Source organism: Ixodes scapularis, unplaced genomic scaffold (genome assembly GCF_016920785.2).
Source record: "Ixodes scapularis isolate PalLabHiFi unplaced genomic scaffold, ASM1692078v2 PGA_scaffold49__6_contigs__length_1374808, whole genome shotgun sequence".
Taxonomy (NCBI): domain Eukaryota; kingdom Metazoa; phylum Arthropoda; class Arachnida; order Ixodida; family Ixodidae; genus Ixodes; species Ixodes scapularis.
Window position 1 is genome coordinate 853,556 of NW_024609878.1, and position 21,470 is coordinate 875,025.

General features: G+C 48.2%; 2 protein-coding genes across 4 annotated transcripts in view; both read left to right on the forward strand.

Moving 5' to 3' along the window:
- LOC8024902 (integrator complex subunit 9) overlaps positions 1-8,932 on the forward strand; it is a 28,559-nt gene extending 19,627 nt beyond the window's left edge. The window contains exons 14-19 of the mRNA XM_029970806.4: positions 328-477; positions 1,139-1,225; positions 4,734-4,832; positions 6,290-6,400; positions 8,621-8,677; positions 8,771-8,932. Coding sequence (XP_029826666.2) covers positions 328-477; positions 1,139-1,225; positions 4,734-4,832; positions 6,290-6,400; positions 8,621-8,677; positions 8,771-8,890 — 624 coding nt within the window. The 3' untranslated portion in view covers positions 8,891-8,932. The remainder of the gene's footprint in view (positions 1-327; positions 478-1,138; positions 1,226-4,733; positions 4,833-6,289; positions 6,401-8,620; positions 8,678-8,770) is intronic.
- Positions 8,933-9,175: 243 nt separating this feature from the next.
- LOC8024917 (YTH domain-containing family protein 1) lies at positions 9,176-20,660 on the forward strand. Of its 3 annotated transcripts, none has more exons than XM_029970802.4 (5): positions 9,176-9,833; positions 14,859-16,328; positions 18,666-18,727; positions 18,817-18,878; positions 19,872-20,660. In XM_029970802.4, the coding sequence occupies exons 1-5, from the start codon at positions 9,803-9,805 to the stop codon at positions 19,873-19,875; spliced, it is 1,629 nt and encodes a 542-aa protein (XP_029826662.1). In that variant the 5' UTR covers positions 9,176-9,802; the 3' UTR covers positions 19,876-20,660. The 3 variants fall into 3 exon arrangements, with proteins under 3 accessions (XP_029826662.1, XP_029826665.1, XP_029826664.1); XM_029970805.4 differs by having other exon boundaries at positions 18,820-18,878; XM_029970804.4 differs by lacking the exon at positions 19,872-20,660 and having other exon boundaries at positions 9,404-9,833; positions 18,817-18,882.
- The last annotated feature ends 810 nt before the right edge of the window (positions 20,661-21,470 follow it).

The following is a 21,470-nucleotide window of genomic DNA, read 5'->3' on the forward strand; positions in this document are numbered from 1 at the left end:
TTGGGAAGTGCCCGAAAACTTCGATTGTTTGACCAAATTTTTGAAAAATGAACTAACGCTCGCAGGCAAAATTGTTTTTCGGTTCTTTACTCCAGACGCGACGGGGAAAGCAAATCCCACAATTATTTGACCGAAGTTCAAGGATTGTTGAACGGCCCCTTCAAGAAAGTTTGGGAACCCCTTCTCTACTCTAATAGCATCGACCTGCGCTTATCCCCCCGAAATTTATTTATACGAGTGCAACACTTTCCGCGATCTGCTGGTGGTTTGTGCAACATGACGAAGACGTTTTCTGTGAGGGTGTTTATCTGCGAATATGCAATGCAGGCCCTCTGTTTCCCGATCGACACGAGCCTGAGCTTTGTGCAAGCCAATAAGCTTGTGCGTGACCTCAAGCCGAGCAACCTCGTGCTGCCGCGCCAGCACACGGTGCCCCCCCTCTTGCAGCCGCACCGGAGCGACCTTGTCATCGAGGCGGTATGTGTGGCCGGCCTTGGCTTGGCTGTTTTGTCTGCTCCGAGCTAGCTGCCTTTGATATTTTCTGTTGACTTTAGTTTGGCCTTGTTGGGTCAGACCGGGCTGAGAGTAACCTTGAATCTTCAGTTGCTTATTATGAAGTAGCCCACTAGGACAATCGGCCCAGGCAAATTTCTTCGTCTTTTCTTCATTCTATCACTTTCTTTTTCAGTTGCTTTTCTTGGCTGATGATGGCAATTACCAAATTATCGACCGCAAAAAATTTAGAAATAAGTGACCAAGTTTTAGGGTTTCTTTCTATCAATGGAATCATTGTCTTAAGGTATCAGCTTGCAGGATGAAAGGGCAAAAAAAGACCTGATTGTTTTGTATAGTCTATCGTGCTTCACCGCCTCGGTGGCTTGGAGGCAAAGTGCCAGAATACGGATACTGAGGTGGCAGGTTCAAATCCCGGTCGAGGTACCCACAATACAATGGAGGCTTATTGCGGCGTAGGAGATTTCGGTTGCATGACAAGAGATCCCCTGGTGGTCGAAATTAGTCCCCATTCCTCCGCTGCACCCTGCCAGACTTGCTTCGAATTCGAGCACCGCTGGTGACGTTGAGCCTAACCTTCAATTACTCGTCTGAGAGCTTGTCGCCCTTGGTGCTCTACCGCCAGGACTGCGACGTCCAGACCTTCACTCGTGGCAGCATTGTGCACATCCCGGTTCATCGGAGGTACCAGAGGATCGAGATGAACGCGGAGGTGAGTTGCTTCATTGACGGGTTGCCTTCACGTGCCACAATTCGAAAATAAGATCACCCAGAATACTTGGGTGTTCTGAGTTTAATTCAAAGTGTTGTACCGGCGTGCATTTTTGTGAACGCTACTGTGTGATGCACGACAAAGTTATTCCACAATAATGGCCATATCGCGCTGGTCACGTTGCCCCTCTTGGCAGTGGCACAAATTGAGACGTTTCGAGGGTGACCGACTTGACCTGCACTGCTGTCTGAATTGTAACTGCACCCTGCAGAAGTGTTAACAGAACGCCATTTGCTCTGACACCTCAAGGACTCTGATGAACACATTCATGGACATCCTCGCAGGATGTCCCTCGTAAGACTCTCAAGGCACCCCATAGACGTCCCGTGAATGCTTGTTTCTGGGAAGCTGGATCTCTCCCCAGCTCCCAAACGTGCATTATAAATAGGATTCTGCAATTTCAGTATACAGCACTAAAGCCGTAAAAGTAATCCCCAGGCCGGTCTTCATTAAAATCGGAGAAAATGGAAATACAGTAGATTCTCATTAAATCAAACTCCAGGAAGCCACAAATTTTGTTTGAATTATCGGAAGTTTGCAATGTCTCAAATTCATATAAATATGATGCGTGATAAAATTATGATTTGCCATATACACATGCAAAGCATGTATTTGATGATTTTCTTTGCATAGGCCTCAAAAATGTTGTTTATTGTTGACTATTTAGCCAGCACATGACAACTCAAAACAAAATTAAGTTTGTTCACCGGGCACATCGAGCAGAGGACACAAGAACAATGAAAAACAAAATTAAGTTTGTTCATCGGGCGAAGAAGTTGTCTAATGTGGACTACTAAGCAGGGGACTCATGAGCAGTAAAAATGGGCACCGCGTGGGAGTTTTCGTTGCAACTTGCATGGATGCTGTGATGTGGACCTATGCCACGCCGCCTCTTCACAGCGTCCGCTCAGTTGCTATGGAAATGTTTGCATGGTGCCCGTTTTCATAGCTCATGTGTGCCCTGCCCGAACCCCGTTGAGTGCGCTTCTCACCGAGCACCGGTGCACTGCGGAGAAGCAACACTTGCGGAAGCAAGCTCGGTGGGTGTTGCCTCCCTGCAGCGCACCAGTGCTCGAAAAGAAGCGCACTCAACGGGGCCGCAATAACAAAAGTATAAATTACATGAAAACGCCGTTCGAATTAAACGGCTTATGAATACACTAAAAACATAGCGGGACAAACCAAATTGTGAAATTATGTTTGAACTGATCAGAAATTTAAAATATCCGAGTTTGAATTATAGCGAGCCTACTGTAACCCCGAATCGAAGGTGTCCATGAATGAGAAAAGGCCAAGCTATGTAGGAGGAAATATTTATCTATGGTTTTATTTCGTGCTGACCGCGAACACCGTTCTCACTAAACTGTCTGCAAGGCCGCTTTTACTGTAAATTTTTTTTCTGGAACCACTTTTTTTTTTTTTTTTTTTGTTATTGGCATTGGGGTGTTTTTCGAGTGTGTGCACAGCCGGCGTGTACCCCGGAGGTCAAGGCATTCCACGACCGTGTCCCATTTGCTCCGTCGCAAGTCCCGACGAATGCCGATGTTCTGTCTGACACCGAGAAATGCCACATTCTGTGGGAGAAGAATAGACTCCCTAAACAACACCCCAGAATTCGAAGAAAAATTGAGCCCCGAAAACGCGAAACGCCAAATATGTAGGTGTGTCTTGCACTCTCCTCGTTCTCTCTCACCTTCTACTTTCGCATTTTCTTCCCCACTTTGTCTCTCCTCCAGAGTGAATCTTCCTTTACCTTCTCGGCTACCCTCGCATTTTGGAGAGTGAGGGAACTACGAGTTGTTCCAGATGCATGGATGTTGACGGCTGCATCTTTTATAACGGGAGGTAGCTTGCGCCAGCTAGCCTTAGAAACTAAAAATCCAAAAGTATCATTTCTCCCCTCACCCTTCTAGGCCAGTTTGCTTCCCCTCTGCAATTTTGTAGCTATCACCAGGTGGTGTGAGATATCACCAGGATGACCTCGTGGGATTGGGCTAAAGACCTAAAAACATCGCCCCCTGCCTCTTTCCGCCGGCAAGGGAGTCGCCAATTTTCTTCTGGTCAAACCTAGTCGGCGTTACCCCCCTACCAGGCCCACAGGGAGACAGAATTGAGACTTTGGGCCCGAGCCGCGCGGGAGAGAGTCCCAATTTTTTTCTGTCCCGCCTATCCCCAGCTGTGCTGGTTACTTGTATGTCACTCAATTCTCCCTAGATCATTTCCACCAGTCTTCCATTAAAGTGCAGTTATCATCTATTCTTCCATTCTTGTATGCAAACCCCAGCGTTCTGGCCAAATTCCTCGCCCCGTTCCGGGAGGGCAGGAGCAAGCCCTGTGCACCTAAACGCTACATGTTCTATTGTCTCGTCTTCCCCTTGGCATACGGCCCACCGCATATTCATTTCCTCATACTTTGTCCTATATGTCCTCGTCCTCAATACCCCTATTCTAGCCTCAAATAACAACAAGCTCCCCCGTGAATTATTTTACCAATGTTCCTTCCTTATTTCCTGTTTTCGTCCCCTATACATAGTTAAAGCTGATTTTCCCTGCATCCTTTCCTCCCTCTTTTTTCTCTCGGCTTCTTTTACTTCCTTTTCTGCAGAGGTAGTCTACTCTGCCCCGGCACTTGTCTGTTGGCAAAGACCAACGTTGGATGCCCACCTTCTAAAGGCTGGGGGGATAGAGGGAGAAAAGATTGTGTTGTGACGTATGTGTCCTATTCAGTCACTTAAAAATAACAAATGTTTTGTTGGGAATTAGTGCCCTTTTCAAGGCCAGCATCCAACCCTGATCTCAAGCAAGGCAGAATCCTCGTAGAGACGTCCAAGTGGAAAGCAGTGTACCGACCCATTTCTTTTATATTGTTGCCAGTGGTGTCACAAGGGTCAGCGGCACCTAGGGCGGCAGCCCGCCGCGACACCCCCCCCCCCCCTGCTTTCGCGTGGCCCGCCGCAATTCCTTCTCCCCCCCCCCCCCCCCGCTCTCGTGGCCCGCCGCGTGACACCCCCCTGAGCGCTGCACCCGGGGCGGTCCGCCCCCCCCCCCATTGAAAATCGACGCTACTGGATCAAAGTCGGTTGACAAGTTTCCTAGAGTGCCTGGTGCCTTTTTGGGGCGCATCCTTTCTGTGGTGCTTGCTGCGTTATTGGCCCAGCCTACGTGGACAGAGGCAATCAAACCGGTGGAACATTGAATTCGCAAAGCTTGCGGTGGGAAGTGATTCTATTGAGGTTTCTGCAATGAAGATAAAGTTGGCGTCGAAAGAGCAGTCCTTTTTCGTTGCTCGTGGGAGCCATGCTGCGGGCGGCGCTAGGATCGCTATCCGCCCACGTACCGAAAAGGACAGTCTTCGAATGACGTTCTTCTGTGGAGCTTGTAGTCAGATAGATCCACAAACATTTTTGTAAATGGCATGCCGTCTAACCGCTCGACTATGATATTGCAGCTGGCGTCTTCGCTGGTGCCCGTCGAGGTGAAGCGGGGACAGGGGGTAGCAACACTGACCGGCTCCCTCTACATCAGCAACAATCGCTGCGTACTCAAGGTGAGCTTCTATTGACGACGAGATCTAACTGCGAGGGGCACTTTGTCAAGCTTGTTTTCCACAGAGCTCGGTGTTTACCCAGCACTTTTGCACTTGATTCTTTTAATCGCCTTCCTCGGTCAAGGGGGGGGGGGGGGCGGGCAGGGGCAGTTTTTAAATCAACCACCCCCCCCCCCTCCCCCCTCACTCTTCACACTCGGCTCCATAGCCTAAAGCCATAACTAGGCCGTACACTTTCCGGTTTTAACAGAAAAACACCGATAAACATCAGTCTGCGTCAAAAATACAAAATAAGTTTTAATCGAGAAGCACCGATTAGCAACCATTGGTGTCAAAATAGAAAATTGGTTGAAAAACGAAACACCTATTTCTGTAAATATGTGCTTTGGCTACGACTGTTTGTGTCTAAACCCTCCCCTTTTAAACTTATACTCTTAAACTTTTACAAAATTGTTTCACTTATAATCATTGTATTTAAGCATGTCCAAAACAGATCACTGAAAAACATTAATATTGTCACAAATGACAAGTGATGAGGCGACGAAACTGAAGAAAAATAAACGTTTAATGGGGGCGAACTTCTGCCCAAAACAAAATAGATAAAGGATAGCGTTGCAGGTGTCGACGGCAGCAAAACAGCAGGATTAAACGCTGGGGCGAAACTGACTCCACTCGCCATGCGGAGTCCCTTATGTACCCGCGTGGGTTTCTGGAACATTCGGCGTAGAACTTTCGGCGCGTAGAACATTCAGAACTCGATCAGACGACAATGTTCTCAAACTGACGAGAACGCCAAGTTGAAAGAATAAATAAAAGAACATTCCGCTGACTGGAATGAAACATAGACCTTCCGCGCAACAGCCAAGCACGGTAACCTTTCAGCCACGCACGCACTTGCTCGGCGACGCGTGTGGCAATATTTCCGTGCGCATGGCCGAGAAAGAACGCTACTCCATACTTATAGAAGATTTGGGTTTACTCTTACACCAAATGTTCGACGCTCAAACATTCTGGGCTGAATGTTAGAGATACTGAGTGCAGTGGCTAAGGAGCCCAACCTGGCCTTGCTGAGTCATTCTCATACTAGCCAGCTGTCATGCCGACACCTCGACGCTCGCTGCCATTTTTTTTGACGCTCATTCTTTTTCTTGTTTCTGGCACAAGTTAACTGATTAAACCTTTATTTTTAGTTCTATGTCTGTCCATCCTTTTTCATCCTCAACAATATTAGAGAAATGAATAAACACCAAAGAACATCCGCCGATTTTTCTGGAGAATCTACGGTATAGCCGTAATTAATCCCCCCGCCCCCGTCATAAAAACCACAATTACCCTCCTCAAAAGAAAAAAAAATAAGTCCTGGCTGTTCCATTGTTCCTAAGCGACGTTTTCATCCCCAAGTGTATGGTGTCAGTTGCTAGGTGTCCCTGAAGTCCATGTTTCTGACGATCACGCAGCCACTCCAGAAAGAACCGGCTGGTAGCAAGCAGTGGAACAGCCAGGCTGCCCCCAAGACGTACACCTTCGGGAGTTTGGACGTCACGGAGTTTGCGCGGAATCTCGAAAAGGTATGTATGCGCACGTCACGGAACTGTTTGTACGTATACACAAATGCACAGCCACAATGTCGCGCCACTACGGCGGCGCCATTGTTGCCACAGAACGCGCACGGACACCTCACTTCATGCGAATCTGGTTTCTGCTCAAGTGCCCACACCCGGTGCTGGCAAAAGCAGACATGTTTGTAAACGACGAAGGCCCATTCGCGCAGCCCCGTTTGCTTACGTCGCATCACATCACGAGAGCTTACATCCGCTAAACGTCGAGAGTCGCCGAGACATCCACGTGTCGTACGAAGCACGGATGTCTCGGCGGTTCGTAACGTGACATAAGGAAACGTGAGCAGGTGCACCCGTGTGAGTGGGCCTTGAGGCTGGTTTGCACATTGACGTCTTAACATGACCAAGCACGTCGCGGGCACTCGCGACCGCTTTCGACACGCTGGCACCGTCTGTTGGGTAGCCCTGGAAAAACCTCTCACGAGCGCAATAACCAGGGTGGTGGTTTTGCAGGAGTATTTGAGAGACCTAATCTACGTGCTAGCTACAAGAAATAGTCTCTCATAACGTCGTGAGAATTATTCCGAGCCCGTGGTCAAAATATGACGCATGAATAAAATTTGGAACTTCATTCCGATCAAAAGCATTCCAGGGCTGGCCGAGAGATGGTGTCAGCATCTTATCTCGTCGTAAGAGGTCACAAGCAGTCGGAATGCACTCAGTGTCACTCGAGTGAAAACGTGGACCTGCCTTTAGATCTTTGAATGGTGTGTATACGCCCACGTTGGAAAACTGCATAGACGTTGGCGACACTTGACACAAAGTGCACCCACATTTATCTGTCGCCCTGATATCCTGCTTGCCAGAATGAGCTGTGTCCATAAGGTGTCACACGAGGAATGTTTATTTTCAATGATAAGTGCACGACGTAACGAACAATAAGAAAACATTATGGCAAATGGCTAGGCATTTGTGTTGCCTGCGTGAAACGTTCTGGCGTCACAAACGTTTAGCGATACTCTGAGTTTTTGGACGCCTACATTCAAGGTGCACTTCATCAGATTGTTTAAAGCGTACCATGTGTACACTTGATAGTTGTTCCTAGAATGAAGTGATGCTACCGCTAATCGAGCTGATAAACCTGGTGATCTTCCAGAGCCTTCCACACTCCCAAGCTCCTCCCCTCCTACCTCACTCCTCCTCGCCTCTCCGTTAACCAATCAGCGTTGTGGGATTTTGCTAGCTACCAACACAGGTACCGATAGAGTAACCAAACGGTTGTCTCAACACTGGTGGCGATCTCAAAGGAGCCGTCCAAGCTAGTAGCGCGGTCCCCACATCTCCGCGGCAATGTAAACGACGTTTAGGGCCACATTACCGCGGGTCGGTTTGATAAATTACCTCCGTTGGTGCCAATGATCGACTACTTTGTCTCGCTCTTTCGAATATAGCGGAAGAGAAGACACACGTACCAGAGTAAGGACAGAGTCCAAGAGCATTTATTAGAACACTCTTAAAAAAACTACAATGTCCCCATCCAAAATGCCCCCCACGCCGGCAAGGTAAGAAAAGGTCCTTACCTGCCAGACGCGGGGTTCTGGAGAGCCAAGACCGGGGAAGCATCGGAGAAGTCGCCAACACACGTCCTATCTCTTTCGCGGTTACCGGACGAGTCTCCTTCCCAAAAGCGGGAAAACAAGAGGCGAAACCTCCTCGCCTGTCGGCAGTGATCCACATCCGAGCGGGGGAACGGAAATCGGTCCCCCTGAGAGAGAGTGAGAGGAGGGCCCCCCAAGACAGGGGATCCTCCGCCTCACGAGCAGGTCGGAGGTCACGGCGAAGGAGGCTGAGTGTTCCGACCCGCGGCCGTTATTGCAGCGATCGGGGAAGGGAGACCACAGGAATCTCCACAGCGCTGAGCACTTCACTCCTTCTCTCCCACCCGTCAGCCAATCGATGTTAAACCTCGCGACTAAGCTTTTATTCGGGCTCCATGAAATGCCGATCAAGCCATTGAACGTTTCATGATGAAAGTTGGCAGTTGTGCATAATACAGAAAACATGTCAAAAGGAACAGTACAGATTGATTCCATTGCCTCAAAGGTGTCATCTCTGAAAGCCGTCTTCAAAACTTCAAATATTCATGTTTGTAAAACCTTGTGCTGTGAGACTTCATGCTGTTCTTTCTTTTAAGTTATTTTCTTCACTGTATTCTGTGTGAACCTGCAGGCCGGGTTCACCGACGTCAAGGTGGAAAACACAAGTTCCGGAGTGATTGTGCATTTGGTAATGTCAGAATCCTCGCACCCTTCCGTGATTTTATACATAAATGTGCTAATGTCACAATTGCTCATGCTCTTTTTTTTCTTTTTTTGGCAGCCCAACGAAGACACCATTATACAAGTCGACGAACATTCCACACACGTGTTTTGCGAAGGAGACTACGCCGTGCGCACCCAACTAAGGGACTTGCTGCTCCAGAACCTCAGCAAATTCTGACCATCCACGCTAATAAACTAATAAATGTTGTATGTCATTGTATGTCGAGGCATTGTTGACTGCTTGGCCTATTACTACTTGAGACGTCAGCCCCCTCCTACACGCTTCCATGCTTGTCTACTGGGCTGTGAAATACGCTCTGAGCATGTGCAGTAGTTCTCAGTATCTCTCCTGCGGAATATCAGTGACTCAGCATTTTTCGCCAGGCTGATAAACGCTGGTAAGGTCTGCAGTAAAAGTGACTTGAGAATGCCGTTGTCCGATATTGATAGCGAAACCGAAACTGAACTTTTTTTTGGTGTAATATTCTGCTGTAGTCATAGTTGGTTTAGAGCTCATGATGCTTAAGATGCTTAAGGTGCAGATGGATTAGTGTAATTCAAGACTTGCGTACAAACCAAAAGTTATTCGAGTCGCGACCACGTAACTGGCGTAGACGTTCGAAACGGTTGGAAAAGTCCATCGCAGCCGCCATCGAAGCATGACGTCACTTCTCTCACGTGACTTCCTCAGGCGGGAGTCGGGCACATGAGACGGCGCCATTGTCCCCCTACTTGATGCGTGCTGAATTCAAGACAATCGCCTCACTTTTTCGGACCGTACCGTGCCCTAGGCGCGTGCAAAAGGACGCCGAAAGTCGTGTCACGCCGGACGCCAGCACAAACCGCACATCGTAGCACGTCCGACCGTTCTCCGCGTCACCGAGACCGTTTTGTGTGATGCCCCGCAGTGTTCACATTTCTTCCAAGATGGCCTCCCTACAGTCGTGCTGTGTGTGAGGTGGTGTGGGTACCGCGGTGGGGATATTCTGCCTTCGTGGACAGCAGTCCTTTATCGGGCGGACTCCTCTAGAACAATTGGGTGCTTTTTAGATCTCGGTTTCGCGTTCACGTTGGTAGCGAGTTTCTGGAGATGCAACGTATGAAAAGCCAAGGAAATTCAGGTGAGCGCTGTGCCTGTTGCCGACCCGTTGCCAAGGCGAATGTAACGCTGGTGGTGTTTTTTTGTTTTGTTTTTTAATTCGTGGAAGCGGTACTGAAGCTAGAACATACGGCGGTGCTCAATGGAACGCGATTCTTTTCGAGCGGCTATATTCTTCGTACGTTTAAAAGAAAACTAGCGTAGATTTACTCCCTTTCCATTTCACGTGCGCGCACCGGAGCTAGGCGAGCCGTCCCGTGTTGTTTATCTAAGCCTAAAAAGCAGCGATGTATTTTTTTGCTTGTGTACTTTGTACCCCGGCGACCTTTTGCGAGTAAACTTTAATTTTTGTTATTGGTTTCGCCTTGCCAGCGTGATTTCAGCACTCATCTCGGACAAAAACTAAGTAAAGAGGAAGCGGTAGAGCGATGCCCCCGAAATCCCGGTGTAGCTTTAAATGGCGAAGCAGAGTTTGCCCTCCTGCAAGCTTGCGTTCGCGACAATACTGATCAGCAATAATAGAAAGAAAGAAAAAGGAGGAGGGCCTGTTACTGCGCATCATCTTCAAGTTAGCAGCTGTTGTAAATAGCCGCGGTTGTTGGGGGCGCACTCACCGCGTTGTCATCGTGCGGAAACGCTCTTTCCGTTCCTTTTTTCGCGAAGCCTTTTCTTTATCGTGTACGCGGAGACGGGATCCGACGCAAACGGAACGGCGTGGGTGGAACCCTAGAGGAGCCTACATCGGTAGTTCGCCCACGTACCTCGAACCCACGACGCACGGTTTACGAGAACTTCGCGGCGTCGGGTTAGCTGAGCAGAAGAAAAAACGCATTCGCGTTTGAGGATGCTGAAAAACTGCGTTCAGTATTGAGTTTCTCCGGGTGGCGTTATTGATACGTTATTTATAACCTCCTGAAGTTCAGAAATATTTCCTTGGTAGCGTAGAACTTGTTCGGGAAGGTTACAACGGCGTGCAGGCAAGCCTGATGACACAAAACGAACACAAACGCATTGCCAACTTGGCTAGATCACACAAAATCTCGCATGTATTACTGGCATGGTCGTAGGTAGGTTCACACATAATAGCACTCTTGGTCATCACAATCCCTCATCTCTTTTTATTGCATTTTTTCACAAATAAACAGATAAGAGTATGCTGCATTGTATAAAAGTGCACCCAAACATGGAAGGTGCATTGACTTAACGCTTATTCGCGTCTCCAGCTTGACGCTCGCCCTCCCGCGGCGGAAACGGGAAGCGCTCTAGTGAGGGTCCCCCGATTCTCCTGCTCAGCGGGCATGGCGGAACTGCTCGCAATCATGGCTCGCGAAATGTCGTTTCCGAATGCAAACAGCACTCTTCACTGTCCCAACGTAGTGCTGCAGCCGGTATGGGATTGTGCCTTACTGGAGAGTGTTAGTATTGCGCATAGAAGCAAACGCAAGCGGTGTGCGTTTGCGTTAAAGTTGCGTGCCGCACGACGTGCGTGCGCCTCATCGCCATGCGCCATCCAAGACCGCAGTTTCGGGCTCCGCGCACGCGCAGTGTGGAACGCGCAAAGCTAACGCAAACACACAGGGCTTGAGTTCGCTCGTATACGCAATATTAAAACTCACTACTGTTTCACCGGCTTCCAACGCCAGCGAAACGTGCTGCAGTGAGCAGACGTGCAAGCAGGTAGGCGGTCCTTCGAACTGGAAAGGCTGAGATTGGCAAAACGACGGCGAGCAAATACAAAAGTAAATAAATGTTAAGAAAAAACTAGTAATTAAAAAAAGTCTTTTTTTTAACTTTTGGGCATTTGGTCTGGAAGTATATTGGTGGCGACTTTGGACGTTTCGCCGATTGTCGAAAGTCGCGACTTTGATAGCACAATATACTTTACCCATAATTAACGTAATTTTACATGGATTTCTCACATTAGCTAGAATGTTTTCATTGATTTTAGACTATTTTTATTTTATTTGTAATTAAAATGCAGCAATTGGAACCAGTGATGATAATTAGCACAGTTTTCATTGTCATATTTCTTCGCGCGTTTAAAATTAGATCATAAGCAACAAATTATATTAGAGCTTGAATAATCACTTATTCAAATATTCGAATTTTAATATTATTATTATAATACAAATTGCGGCAATGTATGCCTCTAATTAAAGCCAAGATCACGAGAATAATCTATTTAACCATAATAGTCTTTCCAGAAAGGTATAATTCTGTTTTCTTTTTAGCATATGAAAAACTCTTACATAGTTATCAAGATAGACAAACAGTTCAACGCTGGATGTAATATGAAGTCCTACGCGTCACGCGGTGCTATAAAACACACACACACACACACATTTCAGCAGTCTGACCCGGATTTCGTCTTGTGTTGTTGCAGTGAGAGCAAGCAGCGTTTATTAGTTTATGCGTTTCGTGGACATATTGTAAAAACTGGAATTATTCTCTTATTCTTGTACTGGATAATTGTCATTATTTCCCATGACAATTATCTGAGCGAGAAAAAGGCAGCGAGAACGCACAGATATCAGCACTGATTTTTTCAACAACGACGAATATCAGCCTGGATCGAACAGTATGTCACAAAATAAAGTTTCCGCGAACAACTTTTTTAAGTAAATAATTACGATGTGAGACACATCTTGAGTCATGAAAAAATCCGAAATTAAGACATCTGTCGAGAAATTAAATCCAAAATAGAGGTAAGTTTCGGTTTCGCTCCAGAATTAAAACGCGCATCCTTCCGTAATTAATACGCTAAACACCGTTCTTGTTTTCAGGTTAAAGAGGTGACCTGCGCTCATAAAACATTAGCTTCCTCGTATTACCAGAAATAATTTATGTCGCTCACCGAAGCCAGCACATTAGACAGACTCAACAGCGGCACGCATCTCTGACCCTCACTAAACCCGCCATCTTGGAAAATGAGTGGCGCCACCTATAGTTAGTTGGAGTCGCGAATACACAGCATTTTTAAACAAATTTACTTTTCTTGAGCAACAGGTTTGTTAGATTTTAAAATGAGTCCTGGGATGGTCTAGTGTCGGTCACTGGGACAGAAGAGCAGGCAGCAAAAAATTAGCTCAAACACGGGCAAACGGAACTCGCAGCCACTATTTGTCTTGCTTAAATCAGGGTACAGAAAAAACGTGTATGTGCGTGGAAAATTCTGTCGTCCCGTATCACCCGAGACTACCCCGCCTTCCACCTGCTGTTATCTTGACACGGTTCGTAGTGGGCGCATCTGCTGGGCCGTAGGTTTGGGTCCGCTCTGTAAGACCGTGTACAGTCGCAGGACGATGTTCGTAAAAAGGTCATTCAACGTAGGAGGGTATACAGGTTGGTGCGGTAGCGGCTTTAAGGACCTCGGTTGTTTGCCGAGTCGCGCTTTCAAGCATGATAACCGGCGAGGCAGCAGATAGTGCCAGTGACTCTCCACGCCTCACGACAGTAAAGGCCCTCCCCCGTAGATGGGAGTATTATGAAAGAGCTGTGGCGGCAAAGCCGAGAGCGAAGAATGGTTATGTAACTGACCTTTCAGGTTGCGCTGTTTTTGGAAACAAGTCTTTCTCAGTGCTTTAGACAAGCGACTCATTGATTCTAGTCCGTGGTGCTTTCTTTTGCTTTTTTCCTCTCTCCTTTTTGCGGAGCCTCGGCCAGTTGGCTTGAGCCTGAAGTTTTGCCGTGTCGGGTGCAGGGCTAGCTATACATGTGAGCCATCTGTCGGAAATCTCACGGGTACCTATAGACACCCATATAAACCAAATGTATTTTCGTTTTCTCAATTCTCTAGGGAATTTCATTTGGGTGCCTCTACATTATTCTTTGGGGTGATTCCACTTTTTGTTGCACCAGTGACGACCGCATGACATAGCAGGAAACGTGGGGAAATAGTCTGAACCAAAATAACGCCGTCACTCTGGTCAAAGAGCTGAAAGAGCTCCTGCCTGTGGTCCAGAGCAGGAAAGAAAGGCACATAATGGGACAGATGCATGCACATTAAAGGGAAGTTGGGGCGGTTCTGCATTAGAGAAAAAACACTTGAATTGTGTTCACTTGACATTTGATGAGTTGAGACTTAAAAGAAATGAGAAAAATGTGGTGTCTCTAGTCCGCTTTCGCACCGCATACTTAAAGCCAAAATAAAGTAAAATGAATTGGATCCTTGGATCAAGCGGTAATTTCTTGGAAATGCCAATTGGAATTAAGTGGGGATAAAGAAAACCAACTATTGGAACAGCCAGTGTAACGGTCTGGGAAAAGCCAACTAGTACTACAAGTACCCATGTGGTCGACTCGCAGTCCAGCTCCGCTACTAAGACACGAGCGTGCCTCACAGCAGGTCCGCCGGTCACTGTATGGCAACCATGAACCACACAGCCCCGTCGCAGTGATCAGTTTTATATCTCTCGTCTCCCCCGTGTGTTCACTTGACAGTTAGAATAACAGATATCACAATTGTTTCAATGCGACGCGCCGGAGAGCCATAAGAGCAATTTCAAAATAGGCCTGAAGCCCAATTCCCTAGCCTTGGACAGCCAAAAGATCCGTCATGATGTCACAAACAGCAACTGTCTTTCCCGTTTTTCCGCGTTTAACAATAATTGCGCAGCAAATGTTTTGGGTATTCGGGTTCACAGAGTAAAAATACACTAGAATTCACTTCTAACTTTTTTTTTTTTTTTTCAAAAAGCCTTGTAGCTTCCTTTTAAGGCAGCCTCATTGGGGACTTGCTGACTACTTGGTTTTATTTTAAAATGGACCGCGGCAGATGCTACGAGCCATCGAAACCAGTCCAGTGCCTTGCAAGTGTCGTGCGTTCTTCCAAGAGGGGTGAGTGACGCATGGGGCATGTACCTGCATTATACATTTACAGCGCCGGATTGGATGGGCGGGCTCGTAGAATCCACCGCAGTCCATCGTTAGGTGAAACGGAGTACAGTCTGTGCAAAGAGAGGTAATTCATAATCGCGGTAGACGGTTGGTTCCCCCCTCCCCTGCGTCGAGTTAACACTTGCTCTGCATGCCCCACCCCCCCCGACAGTGACGAACGGCCCCAAGGAAATGGTGAAGGATGAAGAGTTTGACTCGTGGCGCAACCAGAACCAGGCCCACTCGGCTCAGCAGCAGCAGCAGCAACAGCAGGCGCAGCAGCAGGCTCAGCAGCAAGCCCAGCAACAGCAGCAGCAGCAGACATACAACCCGCACCTGTCGACCTCCAACCTCGGAGAGCCCTACATCCCGAGCTACTATGCCTCCATGTCCTTCCCCTACCTGAACCAGGGGCTGGGTGATGGAGCTTGGAGCAATGGAGGCGACCCAATCAACTTCTTCGGCTCGTACAGCAGCCAGATGGGTGCCGGCGGGGAGCAGCCACCGCATTACGTGGATGGCGGCGCCGGCATGTTCAGCCAGAACAGCTTCGCCGGCTACGGGCAGGGCTTTGGCTTCTTCCCCGGCAGCGACTACTCAACATGGGGCACTGCACCGAGCTCTGGCCAGCAGCAGCAGCAAGCAGCGAGCAAGGCGTACCCCGACGAGTACTACCGCGGCTACGAGGAGACTGTGGACCGCGGCCTCAAGCATCTGGAGCAGGGCATACGGTCGTTGGCCCTTGGCGACAAAGACTTTCCTCCCAAGGAGGCATATGCCAAGGGCCTCGATGGCATGGGGGCCAAGAAGTTCCAGGGGGACAAGAAGATGTCGTGGGCCTCAGTGGCCAGCCAGCCGGCCAAGCCAAAGGTGCTGAAGAGCAAGTCCCCGCTGCTGCCACCGGCCCCCGGTGGCGGCGGCGGCAAGCACCCGATGGACATCGGCACCTGGGAGGGCAAGAACGGCGCTAAGCCGAGGGGAGGCGGTGCGCCGTGGACCGGGGTGGCCCCGGCGTCGGCACCTTGCGACGGGAGCTACGCACCGACACACCCGGTGCTGGAGAAGCTGCGCCTGGAGAACAACTACAACCCCAAGGAGTTTGACCTGGAGCCCAAGGGGGCACGCTACTTCATCATCAAGAGCTACTCGGAGGACGACATCCACCGGTCCATCAAGTACTCCATCTGGTGCTCGACGGAGCACGGCAACAAGCGTCTGGACGCGGCCTACCGGGACGTCCAGGGGCCCGTGCTGCTGTTCTTCAGCGTGAACGGCTCGGGCCACTTCTGTGGCATGGCGGAGATGGTGTCGCCCGTGGACTACTCGGCCTCTTCCTCGGTCTGGGCACAGGACAAGTGGAAGGGCCAGTTCCGGGTGCGCTGGGTGTACGTGAAGGACGTGCCGAACTCGCAGCTGCGGCACATCCGGCTGGAGAACAACGAGAACAAGCCCGTGACCAACTCAAGAGACACGCAGGAGGTGCCCCCGGAGAAGGGCCGCCAGGTGCTCAAGATCCTGCACGGCTTCCGACATACCACGTCCATCTTCGACGACTTCCTGCACTACGAGAAGCGCCAGGAGGAGGACGAGCAGAGGGACTTCCCCACCGTGCCTCTGGCCCCGCCCCCGCCCCAGCAGCAGGGTGCGCATATCACACCCTGTGTGACTGCTCCCTCCCCAAGTCCTCATGATTACTCCCCTTTTGCTTTCTACTCCCTTTTGAGTCCCCCCCCCCCCCCCCCCTCCCTCCTTGCTTTCTGTTCCCTTTTGAGTCCTTGTGATTAGTCACTTTTTTTTACTTTCAAGTGCTTGTGATAAGTCTGTTTATGAGTCCTTGTGACGATTCTCCCTCCCTTTTTGCTCTTTTATTACCCTTCCCCATTTACCATGTGTTTTGTTTTTCTTCCGCTTTATCAAATTAGGGATTTCTCTTTATCCCCTTTTTCTGTCTGCTTATTTATTTACAAATACTTTTTCTCCTTCCAAAATAGCCTTGTTTCACTTATGCTTTTATTTACTTGTGCAGTGTCTCCTGTTTTGCTCCCTTGTATTCCCCCTTCTCTTTACATTCTATTTATTTTTGTTTGCAGCATGCAATTGTTTTTATTCTCCTCTTTTCCTTTGTTTCTACACCATCAATTTGAGGATGCCTGTATCCTTGTTTTCTGGGCATTTTGTTTTCACTTTTGTTTTACACTTGTTTTTTTCTTTCTTTTAGTGATAGGTATGTGCTTGCAGAGAGAAATTAGCAGTCACTTGCAGTGTTAGTCTCTTTTGTCGCAAGGTTTAAGAATGCCCATTATGTCGCTGTGTTTGAATGAGGTGACGACGCGACACGGTTGGCCTTAATGCAACATTTGCTCTTTGTTGCAGTTTACTTGTAAGGTGTAGCTTCAGACACCACACATCACCACCCAAGTTCGTTATGTGCCTGACTTCCAGACCAGCCATTGCATGTTCGAGCATGCTGCGCCACTCTCTACACCAGTGATACATAGGTTGAACGTGACTGGGGCTTCCACACCATACCATTAATACCCCATAGCAGTTCTCAAGCGAATCATTGTTCGCCAAAGAAAGAGATAGGCCTGTCTGTTCGCAACACATCATAATCTGCGTTTTTCCAAGGGACTACTTTATGGCACGAAACAGGATTATCTGTTCATCTTGATACTGGCTGCAGTTGTATTGTTTGAGTATATAGGAATTCAAGCATTTTGCTATAACAAGGACGTAGTAGTTGTAAAGTACATTGATGGTACAAAACACAGCTTCTGGTACAGGTCTTGTTGAAGAACATTCTGGTTTCTTTTATTACCAGGTAACATGTACATGTGTATGTGTAATGATTATGTGACATTGGTCACTGGTTCACAATGAGGAGACCTGAGCTAGTTAAATGACTTAGCAGTTGAGGTTGTGTGTGAACAGAGGACAGCTCTAAAGCTCTAGCTTATCCTGTAACTCCAGTTTATGCAGTTTCAGTTGGTGGCGACTTGTTTGTATGGGCAATCTTATTCCCTACCTAGACTGTCTTGTGTAATTATGTGACCAACCGGGCAAGCCATACAGTTAGTACCATCATTCGGCCTTGGTGAAAACCATTCAGTTCAGATGCAATTCGGTTCTCCGAGCATTGGAAATAAAAGGGGACTGTAGCTTTGTTTAGTCATATAACCGCCTCAATGTCTAAGCAGGTTCCCTTGCATACAAACCATCTGCACCCTTTTGTGTCTTGATCTGTATTTGACCTTGAAAAGCGTGGGTCACATGCACAACATAAAAATCCTAGTCATCATTGGATCCCGGAAAAAGAATGACCGATTGGCAGCAGCATATAATGAAATTAAATGCCATGGGGGGGGGGGGGACCAACAAAAGAGCGCGGCAGAGTGCCACCAATCTGTTGCACATCAGATATGTGGTCACAGTACATGATTTCGATGCCTTGCAACATTAGATTTCCACCAGATGTTTTTGTCTCCTGTGCTTTTCTGATGAGTCCTCGTAACAAGAATCCCAAAATAACATTGGAATACAAGCTGACACAACGGGCTGCTAGGAAAGTGTCATTCCCATGGTGGCTTTTCAAGCGGTGGCATGTGCAGCATGTGCAAGTGGGAATGGAGCTGCACAGTCTACTATGCAAGCACAGTGGCAGTCTTAGACACTGATTGAGTTCTTGTTTTATGTCCTAAGTGTTGCGTTTTTTATATGATACAAGATGCACGAATCACCTATCAAGAGCCGACTTTCCTTGTGTCTAGTTTAATTGTTAAGTGCCCATACACTTCGAATAATGCCCTACAGTATGGCCCGCTTGTGACATGATGTAGCAGACGTGTAGAGAAACCATTACATTTGGAGTAAATGATAACCATCTTTTTCTTACCACTGATGCAAGGAGATTGTAAGAGGTTTGCAGAGTTTTTGAAGGAAACAAACCTTTCACTCCCGACCTTGCTTCTTTCCATGGCAGAGCCGGGGCTTTTGTCGAACTTGGACCATTTAAAAGTGCCGGAACCCATGAAAGAAAACAAGGTAATGCATAACCCCAATGGCGGCACTCTTTTTATTCAATTTTTATATTTTAAGAGTTTTTGTAATGTGGGTGTATCTGTCTGGTTCAGCAGATGCAGATGCCAAGCAGTAACCACCACATGCAATCGAGGTACCACCACCAGCAGGCATGGTGAGTGCACACCTGGGTCGGAGTTGTTTCATTTCAGCAAAACCTAAAACCCTAAGGTAAGACGTAATTCATTCAAATCCAGATATTTGGATTCTGCAATTTCTGGGCAGTACAGCAAAAAAGGTGTGGCCATTGCCCACTCATCTTTGGCATGAGTGTTCCACTCCTTTATTATTTTTTTTGTTACAAAAATTAGCTCTTTCTGCAGATCTCTCCCTCTTTTAATAATGCACTTTACCTTTTTTTCTTTCTTTTTTTTTTGCACATGCGGCTTAGGTTTTACTTGTCTCCACAATTGGTTGCCATCCTTAAAAATGTGTGCGATAACAAGCACATGCTGCCATCTCTGAGCAGCTGTCTTTGCAAACGGGGATAGATTCTCCTGGATTTCCCGCGCGCTAAAAATAATCTGTCTACAAATGCAAAGCAGTCGGGCCCGGAGCAGGTTACAGGTGACAGAGATGTTGATGTGCGTTAGAAAAAGGAGCATGTTGTTATTTAAAAGTTGCTGAAACCTCAACTTACGAAGCTTTGTAGAGGGCGAGCACGTTTTGAGCACCGTCCACGTCACTGTTTGTGGCAAAATATTTTTGAGGGTGATGAAGATATTGTGGTGTCATTATACCGTGATATGAGTGCTTTATAAAGTTAGCTGGGCACGATAACTCAAACTCCGGAAGAGTAGCGCTCACAGTATTGATGTTTTCATGCCATAGGCTCACAACTCGCTGCTCTCCGTCACTTTTTTAGCGTATTGCAACATGTGGTCAAACTGCGCTATGGTTATTGATGGGAAGTTTTAAGATAACGTGACCGCAGGCTACCGCACGGTGCAGCATTGCAACTGGAAGCGTTATGTCTTTGCCATGTAATGTGCACTCCGGAGAGAAATCTTTCTCGTGTGAATACCGCCCTAACGTGGGACCAGTGCCCCAGAGACTGTTGTCAATGGATGTTCGGCGCCGCGACTCACCCCGCGCACCCTCTCTGCAGGTAAGGCAGGTTCGCAGTCCCGAGGCCCCGGCATCCCTCGAAACCTTCCCCCGGTGTTGCCTCCCTCCCTACCTTCCTCCCGTCGTCGCGGCGGCACCCAGACATCGCTGCGGGGGACGCTTCGCCACGAGTGTCGTCGGCCTCCGTGTGGTTCTGCCGTGCGTGTGTGTGCGTGTGCGCGTGTGTTTGGTGTGCCCTCCCACCTGCCCGCCGTCGGGACGCGGGGCCTGCCCCCTCCGTTCGTGTTTCCTACGAGGGGCCTTCCCTTCTCCCTTGCCCAATTCTGCCGGGTCCGTTCGTCGAAAGGAGGGGGTCGCAGCAACGGGTTAGGAGAAAAGGGATTCGGGGATCGACGCATTGCCATCCTGAGCCGACGGGCTTGCTTTCTTTCTCTTTTTCTTCTCCGCGTCGCTGCGAACTTTCGCCCGTGTCGCTTGCCGTATTTTCCCGTCGCTGTCTCTCTCTCTCTCTCTTTCGCTACCTTAACGGTTCTTTTCCGCCGCTGGAGGCTAGGTTCTTTACGCCGGTATCGTGTGGGGGGAGGGGGTGGGGAGGGTTAAGGAGACTTGTAGGTGGGGGTTCAAGGGTAGGGATCAGCAGGGGTTGCTTTTGGGTCGCGCTTGGCTTGGCTTTCTTCCATGAAGCAGTTTCTTTTCCCTCGAGGACCGTTTTTTTGCTTTCTCCGTCTGTTGTGTTCGGTGGGAGGGGTTAGGTTAAGCGTCGCCAGCCGCCAATTGTTTAGTAGAGGAATAAAAAAAAAAAAAAAACGACGACGACGGAACGGACAGGTCAGATAACGGCTTAGAAGAAGAAAAAAAAAACGGGCGCGGGTTGACCATTGGACGGCAAAAGGAAAAATGGCTTTTTCTCACCTCCTTCGTGTTACGGCACTTTAAAAGACTGCTGGTTGGAATTGGGGGACTTCTTTAGGACTCGTTTAACGGTTGAAATAAGGGGGGGGGGGGGGGAAAGCAAAAACCAAGACACACAAAATGCAACAAGCGATACAAAGAGACTTTAAAAAAAATATGTTACAAAAGGCAAAAAAAGGACACGCTGGACTCGACGACGGACGAAAGGCACACGCCGCCCCGGGAAGCAAACGACATGGCTGCGGTTGTCTTCGTAAATGTACATGTTGTGTGCGCGCTTTCGGTCGGTGGTGTGCAGACTCGGAAAGAACACTGTGCTTGTTGCCCGACCGCCGCGAGAAGGTGGTCGGGTTTAGGGGACAATGTGGAATTACCTATTTCTCTGGACTGGATTATTCCGTTTTATTTTATTTTTTTTTTTTCCTCCGTCTGTTAAAACAGGATTCATTGTTGGACTGAGCGAGCTTTTCTTCTTTTTTTTTTTTTTTTTTTTTTTTTTTTTTTGTGTAGTTATTACTATTATTGGTTCCTCTGGAAGGTTTCTTGGGGGGGACTTGGAAATGTTTTGAGCAGTTAGTGTTGACACTAAGGCAAGTTAAAAGCTAAAAAAAAAAGTTTGAGTGGGAGAATAAAATGAACGTTCACCTTGTCAACACATGTTGCTGGCAAGACGTGTTATTAGCTCTGTGTTTTTGCGTAATCACCCAGGTGGGAGGGTTAGGGGGCA

Coding starts and splice junctions, on each gene's coding strand:
- LOC8024917 (XM_029970802.4), top strand. CDS start 9,803: ATGCAACGTATGAAAAGCCAAGGAAATTCAG. Junction 9,834..14,858: donor GAAAAGCCAAGGAAATTCAG/GTGAGCGCTGTG, acceptor CCCCCCCGACAG/TGACGAACGGCCCCAAGGAA. Junction 16,329..18,665: donor GCCCCCGCCCCAGCAGCAGG/GTGCGCATATCA, acceptor TTTCCATGGCAG/AGCCGGGGCTTTTGTCGAAC.